Raw genomic sequence first — 26,623 nt, forward strand, 5'->3', positions numbered from 1 at the left:
CTTCTCTGACGCCAAGTGCTGCTCAGGGGGAATTATTGGGCTTCTCTCTATAACATTATAAGGTCTTGACATTGCTATATAATGCTAATGCTGTTTACGGTTGTACACAATGAAACAAGCTCTAAAATGGCCTGAATGAGTTTGGAGAATTTGTTGTCGCCGGCCTTTACTGCTCTCTGGATTTCATTCAGAAACTGTCCTCAGGATGCCCTAGACAGATGTTATAAACATTAATGGCTTTATTATATTCACAAGGTTTGAGGTATATATATATATATATATATATATATATATATATATATATATATATATATATATATATATATATATAAATTTTATAATGAACAGCTCTGGCAAACACTGTTGCTGCATTTGCTGCATCATTATTGTCTTTGTCTGTTACTAGTGTATGTAGTTTAGTGTAGTGTTTTAATATAATATTGTATTAGTCATATTTTATTATTTTATGACACATTAATCTTTTTGAGTTTTCAACATGCTACATTCTAAACCAAAAGGACTCTGAACTAAACGACATGTCATTTTCAGGGGAAAATGAACAACCTAATAATTTCAAGTACCTATGAAAATACTTTCTGACCAAAAGGGAAAGAAATTCACTTTTCAGACATTTTCCCAGGCTGGTTATTATAACACAGAGGCCAAGAAATAGACTATTTCACTCTGTAACCACTCTTTTTTTTAAAAAATAAAATAAAATATTTTCTATATGCTGGTGAAGCACCCAGTGATGCTGCTGTTTTTTTTCTTCTAAGGTGACACTAGATGAGCTTTGAGAAACACAGCCCTCAGAATTTTAATGAGCACACAGGCAATTAAAAAGAGGAAGTTAGGCAAGTTGTGCTTCACTGAAGCATGGCAGATAAAATAAAAGAATGGCTACCATAATGATCATGAGCCTCGTGCGCTGCACGTCGGCCAGCAGGTTGGGTGAATGCACTGTAAAGTGACTGTAAACCTGTGAATAGGGATACACAACAGACTCAGCCCTGACCTTTATTCAATCCTTCTGGCCAGTCAAAGTCTAGCTGGGTGGGAGGTCGCATTTTTTAGCAGCTTCCCCTGAGTTTGAGTTTGATGACCACCCCCTGTATACTTGTAGAAATTAATGTGGTGGCCAGTCTTAGTGGTGCCATGATTCCCAACAGAACCCTTAAGTGTGCTATTACCTCTGCTGTGGTCCTGCTGTGCTATAGAGCCTGCCAGTGTGACCTCTATGTTTAAAGCTAATCTCTATTCACACACAAATGCCCAGTGACAGGCATTTCAGTTGTTCGTCTCTGGCTTTAAAAAAAGGTGTGAAAGTGGCGTTACATGTTGTCTTTATAGGGTCCTAGCGGGTGGTCCTGTTGCCTCACAGGAAACTGTTTCTGCATGTAAAATGTGACAGTAACCTGATCTGCAATGTTATGCTGTTGTCTCAATATTATGATAGAGTTGCTGTTTGAAACCCGGACATTAGATGAGAGGTGTTTTATTAAAAGGCAGCAGTCTGGCTAATTTGGCTAATACATTTAGCATATTGCTGCTAGTGCTGAATTTACATCTAACAATAAACAGTGATACTCTTTGCTATTTAATAAGCTAATCATTTGTGCAACAAGACATACTGCATATATGTCACATATGTCAATATTTTCAATTGAAGTGATAATAAATCCTGTTAGAATTTTACATCAAACAAGCATGGTTAGAGTTGATAAAAGGATTTTGATAATTGTGGAAAAACAACAGTGGCAAATTGATGAGTAACACAAAAAAGGGATTATAATCCCCCTTCATCAGCACAATCGCTCTGTCAGACAACAGACAACAACGGGGTCAGCCAGCTGACACGTGTATGCCCTTAATAAAGAAAATTGGCATTTGGCTTGTTTGATCCACAGGCTACTTTGAAAAGCACTCCTTTGTTTAGCCAGCTAAATGTGACTGATGCACCAGTGAATCAAGACAATGAGCTGAAAGCTGTACAAAACAGATCTGGGTGTTGATTTTCAGTCTGACTAGCACACGATACATCATTTCATATTTGGGGAGTAATTAGTGTAAAAAAAAAAAGAAAGATTCCTCGGTCCTTGGTTTCTAAAATTAATCTGGATGCACCCTTTTGTTAAATGTTTGTCATGACTGAGTGAGTGAATAAAAGACAACAACAGGAAAGCATGGATGTTGCTTTTATCTGCAAACACTGATGTGGCTGGATACATTAAAGCAGAGGTCTAAAAGCTGTACTTCTCCAGGAGAAAATGAAAGTAAATAGCCCAACTGAGTATATTTTCAGAGAGCTGTTGTCCACACCTTTTTGGCAGCACTTAAAGCTGCTGTATACCTGCACCCCTCTACACAAGGGAAAAAGGGGAAATGGACACTTACACCAGAGCAGTGCTGGTAGTAGGTGGATGCTTTTTGCAGGCATGAAGGCTTAAGTGCAAGAACGAACTGTCTGAGAGAACAGGACATATTAACATAAAGCCGAAAAAGATCACAGGGGGCTTATTACAGTCCCTGTTGAAACAATGTGTTACATTGCCAGATATATTCAAACGTGCATTATAGCCCATTTGAGACTGACTGGAGCTCACACCTGCCATAAGAACGCATATCAGCTGACCATTTTTTGAACAATATGCAAATAATACTTCCATTTAAAACGAGACCAGTTCAAAGAAAATATAGAGAATGCGGGAGATTTCAGGTCAATAGCGGTTGATCTTAAGACTGTGCACACAGAAGGCTTAGCAGCAGCTTCAGTGCTTCATCTGTATAGGCACAGGAAGCACTCAATTAGGCACTTTTATGTCCAATAAAAATTATGCAAGCGACCTTTCTGTACTCTGAGTGTTGATTAGCCTCCAGTATGCCACTTTAAAGTGCTGTTGCACTCATTTGACAAAGTACTCATAATCTGTCCGAATCACTACACACCCAGGCTACATCCAGACACTAATACAGCATGTTTTTCACACAATCTCTTAATAGACATAATCTTCTTCCATACCACACTGCTGAAAATGTTTCAATGTAGTGCAATACAATCAATCAATATAATCAACTTTCATATGATATCACAGTGGTTGCATATCAGTTTGGTCAATAGTAAGTAAAAATTCCACACATTACAGCACTGTACTGTGCAACTAAAACTGTCAATATATTGTCTCTCATCATTTATGTCTATGACATATGGCTCGCAGTTATCTTAGGTGACATCTAAGAACAACAATATACGTAATATTGATTAAACACTGTTATTGATTTTTCAGTTGTTGTAGGTTACTGCCAATGTTAGGCCTGCATACACACTAGCTGCATCCCCACAATGTCTGTTATTGACAAATGACAGAGACAAACCAAGCAACCATGTTATAATACAACAGAATAAGATGGCTGTCAAGCCTTCGTCACTGTGGTCCTGAGAGAACCACATACATACTGTATGTGATATTGAGCTTTACAAATGAACCTGACATGTCTGAGCCACAGCAGAAAGGGACAGAATGTGTGGTCACTGAGGTGTGATGATGAGTGTCTTGAAGCTCATGAAGTGGGAATGAGCGACCACAGCAAACTCAAATAATTCAGCAGTGCTCAAACAGAAACACATCCCATCACTGATAAACACATGCCTAATATTCTACCTACACATATTCTTTTAAGCATAAAATGTCTGTGCATTTCAAAGCAGCAGTGGGGAGGATGTCCAATTATATTTGAGCATACTGGGTTGCTCCATCACAACGCTGTTGCATAATGCCATAAGGCTACACTATGGAATATGGCCACTGCTGTGAAGTATGGAAAAGCCATGTGTTGGATTGTGGCATTGTGAGAGTGTGTGTGTATGTGTGTGTGTATGCATCTTCTCATTACCTGCTGCTACCAGTGCCTGGTGACTCGGCCCCAAGTCTGCATCTTTCCAGCTGATTGGCCACAATCTGCCTCTCTACTTCCAGCTCCCTGGTTAACCGCTCAAACTGAAGCTCCTGCATACAAACACAAACAAAAGAGACACCGAATTTAAGGTCAAGAACATTTTCACTTCAGAGAGATTTATGTACCTACATTGACAAATGTGGAGTCAATATAAGGGAGGCAGGGTGACAATACTCTGCAGGAGCGCCGTGTTTCGTTATGGTATATACCATTGTTTTATGATGGCACATTATAGAAGCTTAAGGCCCTACAAGCAAGCTAATTGCAAAGAGAAATGTCTCCACATCTCTAGCTTAAAATAGTGCCCACATACGTCTGCATACACAAACCTGGGTTTATGTACACACTCACTTGAACATGCAGCCTATGTGGTATAGCCATTTTTCCAGCCCACACAGACAGATAAGCACCACTTCAGTGGGTGATATTTAGCCTTGGTGGCACTGTTCCTATGGGAGTTGAGCAGAAATCAGCATTTGACTAATTATCTAGCCTGAACAAGGCCATTACTTGCACGGCACTGCTCTCTAGCTCCAAGCACTGCATCATGACACTCATAAGACACACACGAGGTTTTTTATGCACAGAAAATGATGGAACACATAGGCACAGTCATCTGCCTACCTCTGAAACACTTTTTCTACTCAACCACATCAGCACCTTGTCAGTGTAATGAGTATCAGCTCTGTTTTTCCTTACAAAAAAAGACCTCACTCACCATAACTAAATGAACAGAAGGAGGGATCCGTGCCTTGCCATTCTTAGCCGTCCCATGTAATGTCCATTACCATGGTCAATTACACACACAGCCAGCTGCCTACACACACTGACACATGCACAGACACACACACAAGCACAGACTGTGTGCTTCTTTTGTGACCTATCTGAAGAAATGTAGTCACTCCACAGCACCAAGACCAGCCTACTTTTCACACCTACTCTTCTGTGTTCCCTGGGGGTGCACGGAAATTTCCCTCCACATTGTAGAATCTGCGCCCCCCCCCCCACACACACACACACCCCACAGCCCCCAAGTACTGTTTTATACCGTCCACTGCTCCCCTCTTCTCTCTCTTCTCTCCCTCACTTGAAGATATGTGAAGCTTGACTGCAGTCAGGGAGGGCTTGCAGGGGAGAGTTGCCTCTACTTTTTGTTTTCTCATTGTAATGACATTCTTTACACTGGCTGAAATGCTTGAGCAATGCAGTAAAAAAACTCTATGCAAAATTTTACACACACACCAGTTCATCTCAAGTGTTTTTTTTTCAGAAAAAAAGAAGAAGAAACCCAAGGAGACATACATACAACAACATACAACACAACATGGCCTTTAGAGTATGTAGTGGTAGAACCAAACATCTAAAGAACCCTGTAAATGAGATTTGCCTTTCAAATCATTGTCAGTCGTTTTATTGCTCAGCACATGCCAGACTTAATAGTAAAAACATTAGGAGCCATCTCAATGTCTCCTCAAGCTTACAGCGTGTGCATACTGGGACAGAGATAAGAGGGACCACAACAGTGAGGGAGGAAGAAATGAGGCATTACTGCTCTGTATGACGTATGACACACACTAAGAATTATGCACATAAAGCAACAATTCATTTCAACCAGTCATTCCCCATTTCCATTCCTACTTTTTCTGAGACAAACTAAAGTCACAATGAATAAATGGTCAAACTACAAAATACCAAGAACATATGAAAATCACATTCAGAGTAAAGCCCTTTTCACACTGGAAGACGAAAACCACTAAACCCCACTAACGGGGGAAAAGGGAAGAATCAGCATTTTGTCCTAGATTAATCCCATGCCCTTCGCCTTTGTAACTTCTCTATTCACTCTCTCATCTCAGCCATGAATTTCATCTTAAAAAATGGCAACTGAACAGGTCTTTATCACTTCTTTTAACAGGTTTCCTATGTTTAAAAATCTACATAATGTGCCAATTATAACAGAAAATAGTAAAATTAGCAAAAACAAAGGTCTAACTGAATTGCTCAACCCTTGTCAGCCTCACACTATCAGTCTTTTGTGATCTGGCATTGCAAAACCGGTTAAATGACAGTTATCAGTGACGTCTAGAGAACACACCAGCGTGTAAACAACAAGACGCATGCTGGCAGCTGTCTCAGAAATGGGTGCAACTTAGTTATATACATATCACACATGAACATCACGTCATATGAACATCTGCTGTCTGAAGGTGTAAAGTGATGAGCAGCATGTCAGTGCTAGCTGGAGGATTGTTTTCTGCAAGGGACAGTTAAAGGATTGAAACATTTCCATGCAAACACTCGCACATGCTGTCCTCACACATGAGGACAAGAATGCATTTGTAAAGGAAGCAGGAGTTAAGGGGAGGACACTGAATGATAGTGACAAGAAGGAAAGCCACACATGCATGCAGAGAGAGGGAGGGGTGTGAGGTGATTCAAGCACAACCTTACTGCTTCCTGATACAAATCTGGAATTACTCTAGTGTGTTAGTCCCTGTGTGCACGAGGGAGAATATACACCACAGAGTCAATAGACGAGGATAATCCATATGGACATTCATGTTTAAAAGATTAGGGAGAGAGAATGTGAACATCTACATATTTAACGCTTGCCATGGTGGCAAATGCAAGGCTATAGTCAGACTCAAAACACTCATATAGAGGGCAATCTGTACCAATGTGTCAATGTATACCCACTTTCATTCCCTTAAAAACGAAAAACGTGCATGTGTAACTCTTACTGTGTTGTGTGCGTATTATGTATTAATGACTAGCAGATGCTTATGGAAAAAAAGATTAAACATATGGTGAACTGCACATCCAAACAGTTTTGTTTACTGCCTGAATGAAGACAGAGATTTCCTGATCCTGCAAATGTCACTATTCTTAGCTCACCATTTCAATGCCTTCACTCTTCTAAGCTTATAATCCAATTGTTTTATTTGGCAACGTATTGCCTTTTCGAGTCCCACAACTTTATCTCATCAAGTGGCACAGTTCTTATTATACAGTGGTACATGTAAGCAAAAGAGAAACTGGCTAGCCTTCAGTCTTACTGATGGATGATCTATGATCTTGATCAACCACAGCAGAGAGAGAGAGAGAGAGACATCTGCTGCAGCCATACCGCTGTCACTTCTGATACTCCACGCTTCCCTCGGCCTATAGCAGGTGGGCATCCTGTCTGCGTGCCTTTAGGGAAGGACCGGGACACCCTTCTGCATGGACCACTGTCCCACAGGTCTTTACTTGACAACCTGGCTACTGGCCTGCTACTAAAATTACTGTGACTGCCATACAATATGACTTTGCATAATACTTTTATTTATGTCTATATATAGAAGGATTGTAGAAACTTACAGTGTGAGAACACAGGAAGGCTCAGGTAGTGTACTCTCTCCGCTCCTTAAGCCAGGCATTAAACAACAATAAACCCTTTCTGCCATGCTGAGTTTAGTAGCCTCTCAGGTGGCACCATGGATTACAGCCATGACTTTTTTACTATCACATCCTCAGGCTCTTATTGGCAACAAAAGAAGTTTTAATGCTTTCTTTCTCTCAAATAAATGTCAGAAGACTTTCTTGATGTTGTATTACTCATTAACACAGTTATAAATATGGATTCAATATATCCATAATTACCTTGTGATAACACAGAGCCAAAATTGAGCCCTGGTCTAATGAAACAGGGACAAGGATCACATTGTTATGTAGAGCTTGTATTAGCCATGGAGAGAGAGCACTCACTGCTCTGTGTAATTCATGCATTTTCCATGCTTAGCCCCTAACGCAGAATGGAAGACATCCATTCAGCATAACGATCCACCAAGCCAGGCCAAGCACAGCAGTAATGACCATTAAAAAGGGCTTATGCTTATTTAACGGGTGTGGGCCTAGCCTTGCTCGGCACCAGGCAGTGTAGAAGGAGAGGGACAGGGACAATAGGTGGTGGGCTTTCTCATACCAACAAGGCCCCCAATGCCTTTATTTGCCATTACAATGAGTCTGTTGGGCCTGATCAACCCATAGTCCCAGAGCTGAATCAGATCCTGTCCCCTTGTGTCCTTAGACAGGCCCTAAAGAAACAGATGACACATGGCAGCAGATCACACTCCCAGTGTCCACACTACCATGTCATTTCTGTGGGTGCTGCTGACAATACAAGACCAATCCGAAATGCCCGAAGTGGCTTCTGCTCATTGCTGGTTCAGCACATAGACTGTGGTTCAGCATAGATAAGAGAGGCTTACACACACAGAAAGCCTAAATGTCAAGCAGCTATATTAGCATTTACGGATTTACTCAGGCCCATAAACAGACTTCCTGATATACAGTATACTTAAATTCTGCATGAAATGCAAAACAGTATTTTGCCATTGTCTATCAAAATTTAATACAACTCACAACACAGCAAAAGTAGTTGAATGTTATTTACAACTCTGAAGCAAACAGGTTAAAACAAGACTCATTGTTATTATAATTATATGTCTACTGCACTTCTAAAACATCTCTTTCCTCCTTTTGCTTTTCAGCTATCAATCAGCTTCATTTTACAATATATCACATCAAATCACATTGCTGTTACTCTGACTTCAGAAAAACAATCAGCTCCTGAACTGTCACCAGATAAACCATACCTAATGACAATTCTGGACATGCCTTACAAGTCTTAGTGTCAATTAGGGCCCACCGAGTTAATGAAGATATGAGATTTTTACCAGTAGCTGAATGTTTAATATTCACAACAATTACTGCAGCATGCAAAGGAATTAGTAACAGTGCATTGATGTTAATAAAAGACCAATGTTTGATTCATGAAAAGTGTGTTTTCATTATAAACCCTTTGTCAAGCCAGGATCTTGAACCTTCTTTGACAGATGCTGTGTGATGTGATGGAAAGTCTCCCCATCCTAAAACATCATTCACACACTACATTGGTCTAAATACACACTCTGCAATTGTTGTTTTCCTCCCCCAAAACTGTATTGAATTGGAAAATCCTAGCAGGCATATATACTACACTCTGCACTACAGAGGGGTGCAGTTCTGCTTACATCTTTTGGGAGAACTTGAATCCATTATTCCAACACATTTAACGCATGCCTGACGCTTGCCAAGTATGGGTGCATGATTGCAAAGAATGACTGGAAAATTGTTTGATGGATGTAATTAAATCATATTGTAAAACTCCTAGTTTGTGAATGCCCTTGTCACGCTCTTACCACAGGGAGCCATCTCTTATGTAACGTCTTCTCTCATGATTCATTTCAAATGTCAACAGGCCCACAGCTGCTGTCATTAACCTACATTTTAGTTCATTTTATTAGACAATGTGGTGGTCATAAAATTAGCCTGATTCTCCTGAAATTTAAAGGGATTCTATCAGTCTGTAGGTGTCAAGTATCAATACTAAGGTAAGTTTTTATATATCCATCCACAAGGAAAACAGAGAATACAAGCCAAGCAGAGATGGTGGTGGATAAAGAAATAAGGCAGGGTCATGCATGGTTCCTAGACCTGGCAGATAGACAGAAAGACATGTAGTTGATTTACATCAATCTGCTCAAGCATAGACTATATGCCCATTTGTGATGTTAATATCTATTTTGCATAACTAGTGCAGATGGCTTTTCCACTTATCTAAAGAATGCACTAGAAATATGTTTGTTCATTAAGTGGCAATGAGGCCTGACAGCTCTGCACCCTCACTGCAGTGTTGCAGACGCATTCCAACGAGACACCAACACTGCTGCGCAGTGGGAGAATGACAGCAGAGGTTAAAGGATTTCTGCAGCAGCAGGGGCAGAAAAGCAGGCCTGAGGTGTGAGCGAAGAGAACAAGCCTCAGAGCAGGCTGTGTGACCAGACCTGGAGGATCCATGCAGTGCAATTACTTACAAAAATTGCCACAAAGTCACCTTGTTAAAATACTAGGGTTTTAGGAAACTGGCTACAGTGGCATGCAATTATAATACCAACGTTGCAGAGAAAGGCATTTAAAAATACAGTAAAGTGCCATTCTAAGGTAATAAGAGTACAGCCGCAGGCAAAGCTAAGGTGAATCATAGGGTGAAAATTGCTTTAGCACCCACAGCTACACCACAGCTTTTAGACTATAAACTGATAAAGTCCACAAATACCAATTGAATATCGCATACATGGAAATGGAAGAACACACAAAAGAACATAATTTGCAGCAGGATTTCTAATGTGATGATACAAGAATTTTAACAGGAAACATGCAAACTAATTAAAATGAGGTCTCAAATCCTTCTCTAAGAGCAAATTGGCAAATAGATATGGAATTTAAGTTCAAAGCACGATAAACTTGTTGGGTTCCTATAAATTTTCATTGCTAGCGCCAAAACACGATGGTACAATACATTATCTGCCACCTTGTTCCTTTCATCAAAAACAAATGCAGTTTAGATATAGTAGTAATAGTAGTCATGTTTGATTACAATTGTTTTTATTTTACAATATTGGATGTGAATTACTCTGAAGACATTATAGGAGTGACCAGATTTCTTGAAAGTATTGATTATTTTCAAATCCAAATTCACAATTTTGGATGAAAACCATTGCCACTGTAGCCATAAAGTTTCAGCTCATAAGCAAATAAAACCCCAAGATCCCATTGATTTACTCAGGTTGCTGGCTTAAGGTAGTGGGTAGTTCTTTAATAGTGTGACCTTTGTCATTGAAAACGGAGGCCATCACCTTGCCTGTGCACATAGTTGAGAGCTGGAGACTTTGAGTGCACAGTTTTGAATGATCTTTTTTCACTGGTTGGAACCCATAAGCCTGAATCTGATTCATGATTATAGATTAAATTCTCTCAATATCTGCCTCAAAATGGCAGATCTAGACCGGTTGTGCTGAATCTGTTCCTCCTCAGTCTTGAAGGAGTGCCAGAACTCGATGCAGGTTGATAATTAAAGTTCTTCACCAACAACTATATTAACTTGTTCTTGTAGGTACCCAAGTTTGCAGGACAATGGTACAATATAGTGAAGGGTCTTGTCAGTGGTTTCCTGTGTGGTAATTATCACTGGACTTTAAGGAGTCAAGTCTTCCAGGCTCCCTCTGCCATGTTTGAATTCAACAGCCTTCTTCTTTACCGTACTGTAAGAACACTCCTTTAGTGTTGTAACCACTTCCATTGATATGCAGGCTTGGATGACTGCAAGACCATTGATGATCATTCTCTTAGCCTGTGCTGACTTGAAAAATACCACAAAGGGGTGTTTACCTCCAACTTCCTGCATAATGATTCAGTTGAACTGCATGTATATTTAACAAGACCTGATTAACTTTCATCTTAAACCACAAAAGTAACATCACCCATGCACCACCCATGTGTTGTCATGACATGATCTCTCATAAATAATTTATCTCCCTTATATTTGGTGCTTTTAAATGGTATCAAATCATCACTGATCCATGTTTTGGTAATACTGAATATTAAAAACAAACATTTTTGGCATCATACAACCTTAATATTAAAATGCTACATGAACACAAAAATGGAGATACAATTTGGCTTAATAATTAAAATGCCATTTATGACTGTCATGTACTGTATGCACTGAATGCTATTTAAAGAGCTGTCATTTGTATTGGTAAGTGTGGCAGCCAACGCTTGCCACAAAAGAGAATGACAACAGAAGAAAAGACTGTCATTAACAAAGGCTGCATGAGTGGGAGAGTGAATGAAACATCATGTCAGTGGTGAACAGTAACTTCAAAACTTGTTTTTAGGAATTTTCCCTAATTCTTTCCTCTTTTTTTGTAGCTGTATTTGTTCATCCAGTTTGACAGTCTTGACTACTTTACAATCATTAAGTCATCTGAAATGTATTGATATTTTAAGTCTTGTTAGTGAGGTATGAATGGTTGGGTGATCTGGGAAAACAGAAGGAATATAATGGTTTAATGCGAAAGCTAATGGGTGTATTTTTTTTCCATGATCAAAAAAAAGAACTAAATCAATTCTGTGGCATTTCTGCCTCATTAACATTCGTAGCATAACACTAACATTGTGATTACACTTTAAAAGCACCATTAAAGCACCATTCCTACCTCAGGTGGATCCAGGAGTATGTGCCCTTTTATAAACACTTTCCAATTTAAAGCTCTATGTAGGAGAGGATGCAATATCACAAGAAATATCTGTATCTGTATGTGAAATGCTTCAAAAGCGCCAGATTGTTGCTTTATCTACAGCGTCATCTATCATTCTATCCGTACCTGGAAGCAAAAACAGGATTCACAGCTGTAAGTACAACAATGTATTTCCCTAGATTTTAAAATACAATATTTATTTCCTTCATTCACCAGGTCTTTTGATCCAAGTCTTGTACTGGAGCTGCTTTTGTTTTGCATTGCTAGAAGCTGTTGAATCCAACAAAAGCCCTTATGTGATGCAGTTGATAATAATAATGCAACGGGATAGTGCCGGTAAATGAGAGTAACTCACAAAAGCAATCTGTATCTCCTCAATTGGAACAAAAAAAAAAAAAGATCCAAAATGCTGCAGCGGTGCAATCACACAGCAAGAGCAATCCATGTAGACCTGTGTGAACATACAATTCCACTGAGAGATCAATAGTGTTGTGTCAGACAAAAAGAACATTGCTTTGGGCCATAATGCGAAGACTGAGCAATCAAGGGACTGTCAATCTGGAAGTTGCTGTGGTGAACAAAGACTCCAGTGACTTGTGTGATTACCTCAGGATCAGTCATTTACAGAAACTCATCTGAGACGCATCTGGGCAAATGATGCTCATTGGTGATTCACTGTCTTAAACGTCCTTTGTGGATACATGCCTTTTCCAAGGACGGCCTAGTACAGTATTGTCTACACACTACAATCTTGCATCAGGGTTACCACTCGTGCTTCCTAATGGCCAGGTCCCATATGTGTACTGTTCATAATGCCGATGATTATAGTGATAATGACAATGATGACAGTGATGGTGATTAGTATTAACAGGCTAGTTGGGGGAGGGAGAACTCCCATGGCTGGGTTCAAAACGACAGACGAGACACACCACTCCTTTGACATCATGTCACACCAGGAGCAGATTATCTTCTCTTCCCATTTCCCTTCTGTCCTGTTTTTCTCAGTGTTGACAGCCTCCTGTCAAAGTGCTTTAAGGAAACATTCACAGGTGACAGTGTCTCTAACTCTGCCCCTCACCCTCTCACTTTTGTCCTTTTCCCTTCACTTCACTCACCACCCTCTATATCTGAGCATTTTGTCTTTCCACTGTATCTGAGCACTCTCCTTCACCTGCATCCCTTCACTCTGAATCTGTCTCACTCCTTCCCTCTTACACTTGTTCTGCTCCCCCATGGGGTAATTGCTTGGAGCCAGGCTTCCATTTTTATGACTATAATCGAGGCCAGAATGCTTATGCCTCCAAATTTCTCCTTGCCTGTGTCACAGCAGCAGCACTAGGCAGAAGAAGGCAGATAAGACCCCGAGGAGTGGAGAAAATCAGTAGTCGATTGTAATTAGAGTCCTTATTTCGCCTATGGAAGTGGAACAGACACTATCGCCTGCAGAGAGAACTCAACCTTTCTGCGGCGCTTATGGCATGGAATAGCAAAATGGCAAAAACACTGCCTTGAAGCTTCGCCCTGACCCCAACTGTTAACTCCTTAAGCTAGGTCACATAGACAAAAGATGACTTTAGCTTCATTAATGCAGGATAGAACCTCAAATGGGTATCTCAAGTGGGCAATATTTTAGCCAGCTCATCAAGCTTTTAACAGGGTACTGGAGTTGTAGTACTTAAAGCAAGGTCAGTTGTTCAGCTTTGCAAAGAACACCCAAGTTTGGGCTATGTGTGTGTGTCTGCCTGATTCGGATGAATATGGGGTCACAGAGTGTAACTCCAGTTTGCCAGGGAGAAGCATGAGGCAGACAGATTTTTCTTGTGTAATGAACTTCAACAAAGTGCGAAAATTCCACTGTGGTGTTTTTTTTTCATGAGGTGGTGTGCTGAAACACCACAGTGCGATGTGCCTAAAAGGCCTGTCTCTGCCATTCGTGTGGTACGTATAGGCATGCCCAGGCACAGCTAATAACAGCATTACTCTGAGAGTAACACATAATGGAGGATGAACAGGAATAGATGAAAACACTGCATTTCTAAGGTCCAAAAACTACAGCCCTAATACTACAAATTCCGATCAACAGTGACTGCAAGGCCTATTTTGACCACAGAGACCACACACCATTACATTTTTTGATGCCAAACCTCTCCACAACAACAGTGAGGATAAAGAACTAATTTAACTCTGTCCTCTGCCCTTTTTTGAAGCACTTACGGCTTGAATTACCTGCCAAACAAAAAGTTGTAAAATTGAACTAAACCTGACACTTTTTAAACAGAAATAAAAACACAGAAATTAAGTGTTTTCTACAAAGTATGGTAAGTGTACAGGCAATAATACTGCTTCTATCTCCTAATGACTTCTGACCTGCAGCTAACTGTGGACATTAACCTAGCCTGAGAAGTTTAGCATAAAAACACTGCTGTGTAGGTTGACTAAACACTTACAAGTTTAAATTAATGATACGCCAACTTCACATTTGGAGTTTACTCTTCATTAGTTTACCAGCTGCCAGGAAAACACAGCATGATCATAACCTATCATCACTCCCTTTCTTTCCGTTTCCCCAGCCGTCTAAAAATAGGTACACTGAGACGTGTGTGTACATTAAGAAGGGCTTGGTGTGGATTAAATCAAAGCAGACGCAACTAAAGGGTCCTTCATTCCTGCAGCTATTTCTCTCCAGGGAGATGCAGTAGAAAGCAGAGATGAAGTCAAAGTCATCAATAAGATGCTCTTTAAAAACCTGGCCCCATTACTCATTGATGCTTGTGCAGAGGATGTCATGGGCTCTTTCACTGACAACCAAAGGGCTCCCGTGTACTTATTTCAGAATCAAATAGCTTGTTCTTTCAAAAGGCTATTGAAATATAGTACTCAGTATATTGTATTTCTTCCATAACTGTAGTCAAGACTTGATACAAATTTGTTGTAACATGGCCCTGTAACAGTCCTATGGGCAGCCTTCATTTTTAAGGAGAATATACTCCAAAGTAAACAACTTTTAGCTTTAAGATGTGATGCAAATTTTCTTTTGAGAATGCCTCTGCTTTTTATAAGTGGTTTGTTTCTTGTGGCATTCTCTCCCCTATATTAACATAATAGTGTTTACTGGAATCACATTCAGATTTGCATTTTGTTTTACCAACATAACAGAAACTCCCTTGAAATTTGCATAACTTTTGAGTGGAAACATACCTTTGCACTGTCACATTATGCTTGTATGTTAAATGTAATACTAAACTCAATCAGACTTGGGCAATGATGTGGCCTTTTTATGTGCTTGCAAATATATGGTTGAGCATTTTATTTATTGAGCTACGCTAAACAGTCGATTGCAAGATGGTTAAAAGCCATTTGACAGACTGTGGCCATAAATTTAAGACACTTTACCATCTCTTAGTGCTACATTCTAGCGTGGATGTAAGATGGTTTCTGCAACTGTCAAGTAATGTGTAGAAAAATAATAATGCTGGAGTTATAATTATTTTTGAATACACTTGCATACAATTTCATCTGTCAAGATAATGCATTTTAAATTCAAGTAATGTTTTTTTGATTTTATTGAAGAACTGTCACCTTTCTTGCTACTTTAGAAACCCTGACACCTTTACATTTTCAAGCAAAGCTGCTAGTCAAAGCAAATAGTTTTAACAAATGGAGTAGGACCGGCAAACACCTGTGTTAAAGACAGGTTTGAATGGTATGATTAGGCATGCAGTTGCCTTTTTCCTAGTACTTACACGTTCATTTTGCAACATAATTATTATCTTTAAGGTTCTTTTAGTTAAACAATTTAGTAGCCTTTCCCTTCAGTTGCAACTTTCTCTCGCAACATAAGCACACTAGTGGAGAAGAACAGTTCTTTAACTGAGATACAGAGACAGCCGAGTAAAGAAAAAAACACTACTTCATTAGTACCTGTTTCGCTTTATTAGTCAAAGTGCAAAGCCCAAATCCCTTAAGGACTAATTAAACTCACATGTACACAAAATGACCAAAATAAATGTTTATAGGCGATTCTCTGAAGCAGATCCGTCCTTGTATTTCTTTGTGACTGTTGTTCGATTAGAGGCATTGTACCCTAATTAAAGACAGTTACCCTCACCTCCATCATGAGTCATTGCTCAAGTTGCCTGTGTTCTCTACAAGTAACATCTTGGAGAGATCACAGAAGTGTTTGTTTATGTACTTCTGGCAGCATTTTGTCATGGTATAAGGTATTGTACTACTATGCTACTGTATTACCACTATACTTCCAAAGGATATTTCCCTGACTACATTTCTGTTAGTGATGAGATAAAAAAAACAGGCTGTCACTTTCACTGTAGCAACTGTTATGTCTCTGTATTGAGGCAGCATCTGACATCTGTGTCAGATTATGTTAAGTCAATTGCACACTACTCTTTTATTTTTAGACATCATGGTGACTCAAACAAAATGTGATATTAAAAAACCTAATGAATTCACACAGATTTTACAAGTTTTCAGGAACATCAAATACACAACTGCAACATTTGAACTAAAAAGGAAATGTAAAACGAACGAAGAGAGTGATGACTGCTAATTCCACCAAAAAAAATCTGTCTGGAGAAGTAACACAAATTCCTGCTGCTTTAATTACACTTAAGATGAAACAGATAAAAAAGTAGGTCTTCGATTATCCACAAAACATTCCCTTTGGTTAAATTAAAATTTAATAAGATTAAGGAGGATGATTTGTAAAGTTAATTTTCAAGTACAATACAGTTTATTTAATGTGTTTGAAAATGGCAAAAAATGAAAGTGCAGCAGTAATAAAGTTTTAAGAATGTTTCACCTACAGGACAGGACAAAAACAGGACTCTAATAACAAAGAACTGCAGCATAATATAGCCAAACCATCAAGTCGTAAAGGAAGAAAGAAAAGGGGCATGTCCAAGCAGACACACAGGGAGTGTAAAATCATAATATGCCGGTGAATCTTTCCTTGTTTGGGCATCTGGGCAAACCCTGTGCAGCTGTAACTACAACAGTGACAGAAGCTGAAGTTTGGAAAGAGAGAGAGAAGGAAAAATGAAAGACTTGGTATGACAACTGATGACAGGGAAACAACAGTCTGAAAAACATAGTACAGCCATAGAATAAACACTTACCAAACACTCAGTCATCCAAGCCAGCCAACCCAGCTCTAATCACGACCACCGTTTCAGCACAGCAGCCAACTATGTTTACATCAACAGCACGATCCCTCGAAGGTCTGCCCCTCAACAATCACAGGAAAGCCTCATGCAACAGCAGAGGGAAAAACACTCACACTATAGTCTCTGACCTCCTACGTATTTTCCTTTTCACTCACCCTTTTATTTGGCTCTCCCTCTCTGCACTGTATAAATACTGAGCAGAACGATCATTTTACAGTCTAGAGTCTTTAGCAGGAATCCCCTCTGAGGCATGTCTCCAGCCAGTCATTCTGAAAGCAACAGCTCAGGCTCGCTCTTCCTGCTTGACTGCATGGATATCTGCTCTAACCGGACGAGCTACTGAGGAATACTCTTGGGAAGGAAGTGACATCGACAGGTGCTCTCTCCTTCCTTCCTTCTTTCCTTCCTTATGTAAACAATACCCACTTTCCTCCAGCTTATCTAAAAACCCTTCCACAGGTTTTTTGACAATACATACCAGAGAATACATACAACTACTTTCAAATACACAAACGATTTAAAATCATTAATAACGACTAGAAAGTGTTAGCCCAGTTTGCCCTCTGCTGGATTCTTAGGAATATGGAGTATTGAGAAAGGAAAGGAACGTGTGTGTGTGTGTGTGTGTGTGTGTGTGTGTGTGTGTGTGTGTGTGTGTGTTTAACCAAAGGGGGTGTGGATGAATCACAAAGAGACAGGCAGAGATGGAGTGAGTCAGAGGGCATGTCCCTCCATGAGCTCTCAAACCCTGTTATAGATGATCTTCCTGGTTGTCCACTGTTGTAAGCTAGGCCATGACTGGAGGCAATAAATAAGCAATAGTTCCCAGTAAAGCTTGTTGTAGTTGAAATTTCCTTCAGACAATAAAATACTATAAAGTCCTCTCAGATGACAACTTTAAGTGTGGCACAGAGGTAAGATCTGAGGTTACAGTATAAAAAGAGTGTATGACACAAAAAGGAAAGAACGGCATACACACTTTGCTCAGTGGAATCCATCTTTGTTAATGAAAGCTTTAACAGTGCCATAATAGCAGCGATTTAGCACACATTAATTAATGCGTGCACAGAAGATACACTGTACCTGTTCTTTGACAGAGGCCAAGATGTTGTTGGCGGTGTTGTCAGCCTCCATGTTGCGGCCAGTTGAGCTGTCGCGGATGGTCAGCAGAAGCCCCTCCTCCGTCACTGGGCACTGCTCAGGAGCTGGCATTCCTCCTGTGTGGACACACACACACACACAATGATCTGGTCACTACTGGTGCTGAAAATCTATTATGCACACTACAGACTGTGTGCCTGTGTGTGCAAACACACTTAAAAAAATACACACTTGATAGGAGCCACCCCCCCCTCCCTCCTCCCAAGCTAGTGATGCTGAGAAGTGACTATCAGTGGTCACACTAGCAATACACAAACATACACCCACACATGCCATATGGCCTGAGAGAAAAGGACTGTCAATGTTTTACGTCTGTGACAGTGCAAATGCCATATGGCCATGAGACAACACACGACTTAAATAAGAATTTTGTGTGTGAAATATAGTCACATGAAAACAGACAGACAGCCAGTGATTCTACTCATGCCACAAAATGTAATAAAAATAATTCAATCCTAGCAATACAAAAGCAGCCCTGAAATGTGTGTGCACATGCAAACCCCATACTAGATGTTTTTGTAGATTTAGTGATGATGGTCAAGATGACAAAAGCTATATATATATATATATATATATATATATGTGTGTGTGTGTGTAAATAAATAAATAAATAACAGAAAAGCCTGGCAAGCCCAGCAGCCCGACGTAGGTGATAAGGTGTTCCTGTCTGGGATCTCTGGCCTCTTGTCCAGGATTGAAATGAGAAAGGGGAATGAATAGTTATGGTCTCATTATATCTGTTGACAGAGAGTGTCAAGGGAGCTCTGCTCAAGGTGGATCCATATTTACTAGAAGGCGCCAGACAGGACAGCAAAAGGCTGCATTACAACTCGGGGCTGCAGAAGCAGACCAAAAGCTTTGTGATAACACAGAAGGTGTGTGACTTAGGGATGCACTGCTGCTGTCATCTACAAAACCTACAAATGCACGTGTAGTATGCAGGAGGTCCAAACACTTGGATGAAATGTGACCCTGAAGTATTCTGGGACTGTCACCAAGGCAGTGTGAACCATCCAAGGTGTCCAGGCTTTACAGAGTCATGTGCCAGGCCAAGTCTAAAATAACAGATGATGTTTTACTACTACCAAGTATATTATTCCACACAGGATATCCCATGTATTTCCCCATCAGTTTCCCAAATTCCTTTCTTGTTCATTCATAGTTTTCCAACATACCACACTAACTCTCTCTCTCCCTCCACTGCAGCCTCTGGATCAAGGACATGGCACTTTATTCCCAGAAAACAGAGCAACGGGAAATGGGAAAGCTGTTTGAATTTGACTCCTCCCCCTGACTTCTGAATAAACACAGACAGGAACAACTCAGACAGCACTGACCAAGTTCAAATTTTAAAACTGACAGAAGCTCCCTATCCAGTCAGGGTGGATGTAGTCTGTTTTGTTATCCCTCACAGCATTATCAGGTACAAAGAAGTGTGTGAAGAAGCATTATCTTGGTAATTGTCATTTTTATCTCTGCACAACAGTCTCAACAATTACTGGATCCTTTAAAAAAAATGACTTTATAGCCTAAGAGTAACAACACCAAGAGAGAAAAATCCTCATGCCATGACAGAAATCTGTGTTAATAATGAGAATTTTTCTCAGCAGTCTAAACAAGCCTGCAGGAAAGTGCATACTAAGCAGACTGTAGGAAATAGAACCACATAAAAAACAACATACAAAAGGAAAGCAAACCCTACTAAGCAAAGAAAAAATGTGACACACGTCTGAGCCTACCTCTGAAATTCCCCATAAGATCTGATCCAGAATGATTTCACTCTGTCTACATTTGACTTCTCGGCTTTGAAACAGGACTAAGGACAAAGATGAGGCTGCCAACCTACTAAAGTCCTATAGGCACACAACTGACTAGTTCTTCAAGATTTCCCTCCAAACACACAGGGGAGTAAACCTTGCTGGGATGCCTGGTGGGGGAAAAACTGTGGTATGTCAGAGCCTTAAACAGTTCAAAAAGTAGGTAAGAAGCTAAGAAGAGGAGCCCAATCTGAGCAGGTTTCAAGGCTGTCATTTGGTTATTGCCTGGAGGACATACTGTGTAGTTCTCACAGAGTAAAGATGAGCTCACTCTGGTCAAAACAAAGACGCGAGCTAGTGCCTAATTATTACCATTATGGTTGTTTTCCTAGAGTAAGCAAAAAACAAACACATAGAATGACAGCTTGATTGCATGCAGTTAATAATAAACATGAACTGGATTTCATTCAGTGTCAGATTTATCTTGACTCTTCAACACAGAATAATAATCATCTCCTTTGCAGCACACTCTTTATAGTCAAAGCTAAAGCTCCCTTTTAAAGTATTATAATCCCCAGTGTTTCTGTGTCTGCCAAGAAAAGTCTTAGCCTGACCCCACCCATACACACTGGATCACGTGGTCTGATCTACTGACCTCAGACTCAGCCACTCCTCTGAGCTTCTTACACAACCCCTCTGCGACTCTGCCTTCAAGTGTAATGTATTTTACGGAGTGAGGAAAAAGAAACTGTGCTACTATATCTGCTGAAGTGTCAAATCTTGATGGAACACTATGTTTCTGAAAAGACCAGCAATATGGGTTGAGATGAATATACTGCCTTCTTGCATCAATTTCATCTAGAGACATGAATTAATCAGTCCTATGATCCCTCTGAAAGCCACCTGTGCACCCTTTGTCACCTTCCCCGAGGAGCACCGCAGCAGCAAATCTAATATCAGCCACAGACTGCGTTTACAACCGCACAAGAAAATAAGTTACACTGAGAAATCAGGTCAAAGGAGTAAAGTAGGGGACATGTTTACATGCAATGCAGTAACATAATGATTGTAACACTTGTGTTTACATGCAGCTGAGCGGTAAGCACGTTTCCCCTGGGGCATATATTGAGCTGAAACTAAATTTAAGGTTATAATGGATTCATCGTTCTGGGGGGCTGGAGAATTGTTTCTTTTTTCGTCAGAGCATTTGGATTGACTGTGTGGTGAGAGGTCAGGCTTTTTACATCACATGGTATCAGTAGATTCATGGCTCTGCACTGTGCAATCATCCCACAGTCACATAGTTGCCACCAATGTATTTTGACTACATATTGAAAATATTCAAGGCCCTTCCTGTTTTGCACACTTTGAGGGTAAAGTGTTCTCCTTGGAGGCGTTCCAAATGCTGTCTGACAGAAGGAAGGAGGTCCTGAAAGAAAACCTGCTCAGGAATGCCTACAACCTGAGAAATGGGTGATGGTTGCCATTTTAGTGCCCCAAAACAGTTGAGGCGAAGCTAGAGTGGTGCAGCGACAGCAATACCTCACTTTTACTTTGAGAGGATATGCCATCACCTGAACACATGCAGTAGCCCTGTAAGTCAAAACCATTAGACCTATTATTTGTTGACTTGCAGGGTTTAAGATTTGACTTCCCGAGGCTGAGTGACACCATGTCACATACATTTAGCACCGACATGGAGATGAGCTGAGATGATTATACATTAGCTTGAATTTCAATTGCAGAGAGTCTCAGAGAAGCATCAGTTGATTGCCCCTTCATGTCAAGAGAAGCTGGGAAATCTATGGCACAAACAGACCTGATAGAGGAACCTGCAGGTAGAATTTTTCACTAAATTGATACATAATATTTCTTGGAAATTATTGTTTACATAGTATGAGACAGATTGAGATTTGTAGCATTGTTATTATTTTGGACAGCTTGTCATGTCCTTCAAAGACTTTCCATCCAATTTTGACATGTCTGCATAATATTTAACAAAACTGATTTTGGGGGAAAATAACTAGGCATTTACAGAGTGCTGTTAAAATGCATTTTCCCCATAAAGCTTTTTCTTCTCTTCTGTAGCCACTGCACAGTAGCAGATGGCAGTGGGTAACTTTTGAGCATGTTAAGAGACGAGACCTGTTTTTACAAATTAAATTGTGTTCCTGGAGAACTGCTTCAGTGCCACAGTCAGCAGCAACTAATTGCATACTACTCACATAGAAGAACGTGGTCTTGGTCCCCTTCACTTAAAAAGTAATGTAATCATGTAAGCAGTGAGCTGATAAACATTTTGTTATGTACCAAGACTAAATATCCCTTGAACATGGATGTTTCAAGCTCATCCTCTCCGAAGGAAGTCGGAAACAAAAATTAAAGATGTGACACATGACATCCCCGAAGACTTTTCTGATTAAAAATGGTTGATCCCACATGAACAAAAACCAGAACAGCAGCATTATGTTTTTGAGCAAGTCACTTGAGGGCAACATGAATACAAATGTGCAAGGGTAACATACAAATTACATATAAGCATGTAATTGTCTGTAAGTTCTGACATACTGTGACTTAGTAGTGTGCCACTAGGGTTGGGCGATATTGGCAAAAAAATTAATCACGATTAATTGTGGCATTTAGCCTATAACGATTAATTTGACGATTAATTGATGACAATTGCATTTACATGTTTTTGACTCTAAATTGGCACAGTGTTCTAGCATGATACCGACAAATCATCAGTCAAGTTAACTACTTCATTCTAACAGGTTAAGCTGGTGAGTAGATGCACAAACTTTCAAGCTTGCAAACATTTAAAGTAACGTTGTCCTTCAAATGTTCTTATCTTAAGGTCACAAAGCAGTGCATGTCAACATTAAAATTAAACAGGACAAATAAGTTCAGAAAAGTCACATCAGTGATTATTTCAAGTTAAAAAAAAATGTGTCTGTGCAAGTGAACCTGTGACTGGAATATGTCACAGACTAGTGCATGTTTTCACTCAGACTGTAGAACAGCAGCAGAAAAAACATTACAAACAAACAAACCGGACAATTTCACATTTAAACGTATGTCTGTGCAAAACAACCTGCGTTACAATCTTCCAGCACTTACTTTAGTCGTAAGCAGCACGATGACTAAACGTATCGCGGATTCTCGGCTGAGTGGAATTCTTTCCGATATCTGCTGGAGGAGACTTCGCTGTTGTAATGTTTCCTATGTTGCTGTGGAGTCCGTAAATAAAGATCGGAGTTCATTCCTTTGATACGAGCAATAATTCAGTTACTATGGCAACAACCAATGCTACACGCTTCACCTAATGCATGTCACGGCACTATATACAGCTGTAGCCGGCTTTGTGTCCTCGTTGCGCTTTCTTCGGCTTTCTTCTTGCTCCGGCTTATGGTGACAGACGTTGAATTTATGTTAGGAACGTGCTGCTCTGCATCATTTAACTAAATACCACTGCCTTCCGCCATTATTGTTATTGTGGGCTCACATGTGCGCCATCATGACGAGGCACTAATCGCCGTAATCGATAAGTGGCAAATATTAATCGATGACAGTTTTTCTGACGATTAATTGCACACGACACGATTTTGCACAAGCCTATGTGCCACGCAGAGAAAGTTCTCTTAAGGAGAATGATTAATTCTCCATGAGTCCCACGTGGTGGACTTGCCAGCATCAAAACACCAAAAAGTTATTATTAGATCCCTAGATGTTTAACTTTCTGCTGCTCTCAACAGCTGAAAATGCTTTGCTCATTTTGACACACCCAAAAGCAAAGGAATGTCTACATTTCCAGAGCAGAAGCAGTCTCGCACAACAACCTTGTCAATAATTACCTTGATTCGGCTGAAGAAAATGGCATTGCCTTGTCTAAATTGACACTTACCTGTCATTCTGTTGATGTAGGATCAAACAGGGTAAGACGTATGAATCTGTGCTAGTTTGACTAGCAGCATCTCCTTTAACTTTTTAACAACGTGGACAAGCAAATGAAATCAATCGGATGCTACACCCATGCCTACTCACACATTGAACCTCAACCCCCACAAATGTTGCAATAACCTGGTGCCATGTGTATCCACAGGGCAGGGCTTGCCTCTCAGGCAGTCATTGTACAGCCTGTGCGGCACACAGACTAATGCCCCACACCATATGCATATTGTCTTAAGCTGCACTTTATCTTGGGAAACATGTTTACTGAGAGAGGAAATTGGAAGGATGGCTGAACAACCAAATAATCCCGGTTTGCACTGAGGAGCAGTAAAAACCCAAGACTAACTTCCTGTGAAACAAATTCCTATTGAGATAATTCTTTCGGAATCATTGCCTCACAACAATACATCAACTAATGGGGAGCAGAGAACCACGGCTGAACTCTCATCAGCTGTTTACAACATGTTGCCACCAGTTATATGTTGTGACAGAACAGGACATAAATTATTCTGATTGCATGCAAATCCTTTAAACAGAATCAGAGTTTGTGTGAGAGAGACATGCTTCATCCTGTCGTACATTGTTAGACAAATACACTTAACACCCTAATGCCTTCCTGTTTAAAATTACATTGCAAACACAATTACAGCATGACACTCCTGAGAAAGGAATTATAGCATCAAGTGTATAGCATCAAAACAGTACTACTACCTTTGATTTATAACTATTGTAATTCAGGATTTGACCATGCTTTGTAATGTTTATTACTTAACTTTAATTGCCCCTTGGGGACCAATAAAGTTTTTTGAATTTGAAGATAATTTCATTTATAAAATGTAGAATTAACTCCACACAGTCCGTTGTGTTGACCACTTTTCTGCTGTGAATAGGATAGTTATCAAATCAAATAAATCAAAAATATTAGAAACCACAAACATCGGGGTCTTATGTATTATTTATGTTTACTGGTGTGGGCCTCTTTGTTCTGTACCCTGCTGCACTGGAGTCAAAAATATGAAAGAACTAAAGGAATGGATGCATATGTGGTATCTTAAATCACCTTAGTAAGCTTAACAACCAACATTACCATCATTCACTTTTAATTGTCAGATAAAAAGCAGACAGGAGATAAGTTGAAAATAAATCCATAAAATGTGTCAGCAATGCATGAATTTCATTTTAACTAAAATAATTTTAAATAGCAAAAATAACGTTACCAATTGTCTGACACTGCTGAATGACATTTTAGATAGTGTTGCATTATATAGAACTGAAACACACAGAAAATAGTAAGTACAGCAGAGAGTCATGTATCACCAATTACAAAACTATAAAACTTCTTTATAAAGAAACACATCTATAAAACAATTATCTTAGTCTTGTTGCAATGAATTGGTAGTCAGATAAACAGTAGCCTTTGCACGTACTATCACAAATGCTCCTTTCACGATCTCTAATATAAATAAAAGATTTAATAAAAACCTACCTATACATGTTAGTTCTGTAGACCTCACAAACAGTTTGATATCTAAACACACGCCCAAACAGCAATGGATGTAAAATCATTTCTGTCTAGACTATAAAAAATACATTGTATGTTATTGTAATAATAACACCAGCTTGTGCAGCCCTCCTGACAATCCTTCCAGTCCACTGCTTGTCCAATATTTCATGTAAAACAAAACTGAATGCCTGCAGTATGAATCAAAAGCACAAGCAGCCATCACTGTTGCTGTAGTTATTGATAACAGATTGACAACTGCATCCCCTACAGTAATGGATGAACCATGGAATAACGTCCACTTCGATAACTGTATTCAGTTAAATTAGGACTGAGTTGAAAACCTGGGAGATACATCTCTGACTGAGTACTTTTTCAGTGTGAGATGTAAAGATAATCATTATTATATTGATGAATCTCTACACTCCTTTTCATTTACATTGAATATTTCCAGGCTCTATATATATTATAAACTATATAAATTATAAACTATAAACTTTTGGTCTGCTTTTAACCTTAGCCAAAGAGTCATTTGTTGTATTAAACAGACTATTCACGACAACAACAATAATAAGATCCCGAGATTAAAAGACTGAATTCCTGTCATCAGTGATACTGACTTTTGAACGTTGGCAAACTTGCTAAAACTCCAGCCCTTGTAAAGTACTATGATACCAGGGAGGGGGATAGGCCAGTCTGGCACTGTACTTTCCTCCAACTGATTTGCATTGGCACTGCCTACTCAATACCGACCATTCTTCAGAATGGACAGGCAGGGGTCACAGAACAACGTGTGGTTGTCTATTCAAATTTAAATTCAACTAAAGATAAATGCACAATCTCACTTTGAATCTGAAACAAAGGGAGAGATGATACAATGACAACCTGAATAACACAAGGCAGATCATCAATAAGTTAGGTCCTGTTTTTATGTACTATAGAGTGCACAGTACTGCAGGTTTTCTATTATGTGATATTTAATTTTTTATATGGTCA

General features: G+C 39.7%; 1 protein-coding gene across 5 annotated transcripts in view; it reads right to left on the bottom strand.

The window, feature by feature from the left end:
• pkp4 (plakophilin 4) overlaps positions 1-26,623 on the bottom strand; it is a 64,450-nt gene that overhangs the window by 31,340 nt on the left and 6,487 nt on the right. For 4 of the 5 annotated variants that reach the window (XM_028393161.1, XM_028393159.1, XM_028393160.1 and 1 more), the window contains exons 2-3: positions 18,344-18,477; positions 3,892-4,004 (exon numbers count right to left, since the gene is read on the bottom strand). In XM_028393161.1, the coding sequence (XP_028248962.1) occupies positions 3,892-4,004; positions 18,344-18,472 (242 nt within the window). In that variant the 5' untranslated portion in view covers positions 18,473-18,477. Of the gene's footprint in view, positions 1-3,891; positions 4,005-17,212; positions 17,523-18,343; positions 18,478-26,623 lie in introns of those variants that run through there. The other variant, XM_028393162.1, reaches the window with a different exon arrangement.

This window comes from Parambassis ranga, chromosome 21 (assembly GCF_900634625.1).
Source record: "Parambassis ranga chromosome 21, fParRan2.1, whole genome shotgun sequence".
NCBI classification, from domain to species: Eukaryota; Metazoa; Chordata; class Actinopteri; family Ambassidae; genus Parambassis; species Parambassis ranga.